Source organism: Capsicum annuum, chromosome 3 (assembly GCF_002878395.1).
Source record: "Capsicum annuum cultivar UCD-10X-F1 chromosome 3, UCD10Xv1.1, whole genome shotgun sequence".
Classification (NCBI taxonomy): Eukaryota; Viridiplantae; Streptophyta; class Magnoliopsida; order Solanales; family Solanaceae; genus Capsicum; species Capsicum annuum.
The window spans coordinates 234,066,922-234,068,713 of record NC_061113.1 but is presented as its reverse complement, the minus strand read 5'-3'; the positions used below and the strand labels follow the sequence as shown (position 1 = coordinate 234,068,713).

The 1,792-nt window shown below is 35.4% G+C and overlaps 1 protein-coding gene across 1 annotated transcript; it reads right to left on the bottom strand.

The window, feature by feature from the left end:
- Positions 1-331: 331 nt before the first annotated feature.
- LOC107866083 lies at positions 332-1,573 on the bottom strand. The gene is made up of 2 exons (XM_016712266.2): positions 1,195-1,573; positions 332-1,005 (listed from the first exon to the last, which is right to left on the bottom strand). Exons 1-2 carry the CDS (start codon positions 1,354-1,356, stop codon positions 460-462), a joined length of 708 nt encoding a protein of 235 aa, XP_016567752.1. The 5' UTR covers positions 1,357-1,573; the 3' UTR covers positions 332-459.
- Positions 1,574-1,792: the final 219 nt, after the last annotated feature.

Genomic DNA, 1,792 nt, shown 5'->3' with positions numbered 1-1,792 from the left:
TATATGCAACTTGGTAACTGGAGTACACAATACTTACAATAACTAAGAGAGTAATTTCACAAACGGGATTCAAAGGGTTGGATTCGAAGTGAATAGAATATATGTAGATCTTACCTCTATATATGGAGTACGGATAATTTGGCTAAATATCCTTTCAATGAGGATCGTGTATAAGCAGATCTTTTCCGATATACACCCTCGTTTCAAGAGGTGGGCCATACTTGATTCCCTATTAGTCATTATGTGAAGTAATGAAATTCAGTGTAATTTTGCCTAATTTTCCCCAAGAACTTTTTTCAACTAAAATGCACAGAAAATAAATGCAGCACACTATCGAGTTGACACATTAATGGGGCATACCATGTACTATACATATATATATAATTAGAAATTATTCTAGAAATACAGTACGCAGTTTAATTCAACTTGGATTGAATGTAAACTGTTCTCAGTGTCTCCCTAAGCAGTCTGCTGCGTCTCCACATCCTCAGTTGGTGTAACCCACCCCAAATCTGAACTACCATCCAGAAAATACAGCATAAATACCAGAAAAAGACAGCAAAGGAACATAGGAATAGGTCCAAAGATCCACAAAAATAGAGGAAACGAAAAATAAAAAGCACGCAGTCCAAGTGACCAGAAATAGCTCCCTCTATTCACAGTCTTCCCAACATACGCCGCCGTCACACAATGCTTCGATGAATCCGATTTCTTGTAAGGCACGTTGATGAGAATGCTAGCGTGACTGTAATACCTTATCGATTGTACATTGAACAAAAACGCAACCATAAAACATACCAATATGGAAAAGAATTTTATCGATAGACAAAATTCGCTTTTGTTCCCGTAAATGTGAAAACCGACTGAACGGCCTTCCTTGCTTCCGCCGGTCATTAATACGGCGATGAGAGAACTGAGCATAATCGCTGTAGATGCCAAAAGTGTTGATGCCATTATGTTGTTCCTTAATGTCTGCACCGCTAGAACTCCATTTTTCGATGGGTCCTGTTACATCGGTGGTGCAACAACTTCTGGTTAAACATGCATACATTAGTTGCACTTGCATGCAACAATTTAAATCGGATTGCACATCTTAATAAAATTAATAGCCTATAATCAAATTTATCTACAGAGATTCAACACAAGAAATTAAGTAATTAGCTATAAAATTCATTTAAGAAAAATAAGACGAACCTCCATCATAGCGTGAACCCAGAATTGACGATTGATTGAATTAATGCCGATGACAGTACGAACAGGGTGTTTAAGGATGCGATGAAAAAGCCATATATGATAAGCAATCATGAAGAGGAGGCCTACTGGTACCAAGACATAATCCAAATCTTGTTTATCCATTTCAATAGAATATCAATTTTGAAGCTGGGAGTGTATCTATTTGAAAGCTGAAAGGTGCAAAAGTGAAATGTATTTGGGGAAAATTTGCTGGATCTCCCCTATCTAAAAATAGGTGTAATGCTGTGATTCTACACTTGTGACGTACCTTAAATGGAGGAAGAAGGAGAGTCCAATTGTGACACGAGTCCTTCTTCCGGTCCAGTGGTTGAGCGCTGAACCGGAGTCTTCTAATTCGAGTAAAAATTTCCAAAGTTTGACTTGCCATAACTCTCAAAAATTACTCCATTTTATTTTATTTTATTTCTATATTAAAAATAATTGTTTGAATTTATTTGTTCAATTTATGAAATAAAAAATTTTGTTATATTTTTTTTATTCTTAATAGTAAATAACTACATAAAGTAATGTAATAATTAAATTTAAAATTTAAAACATC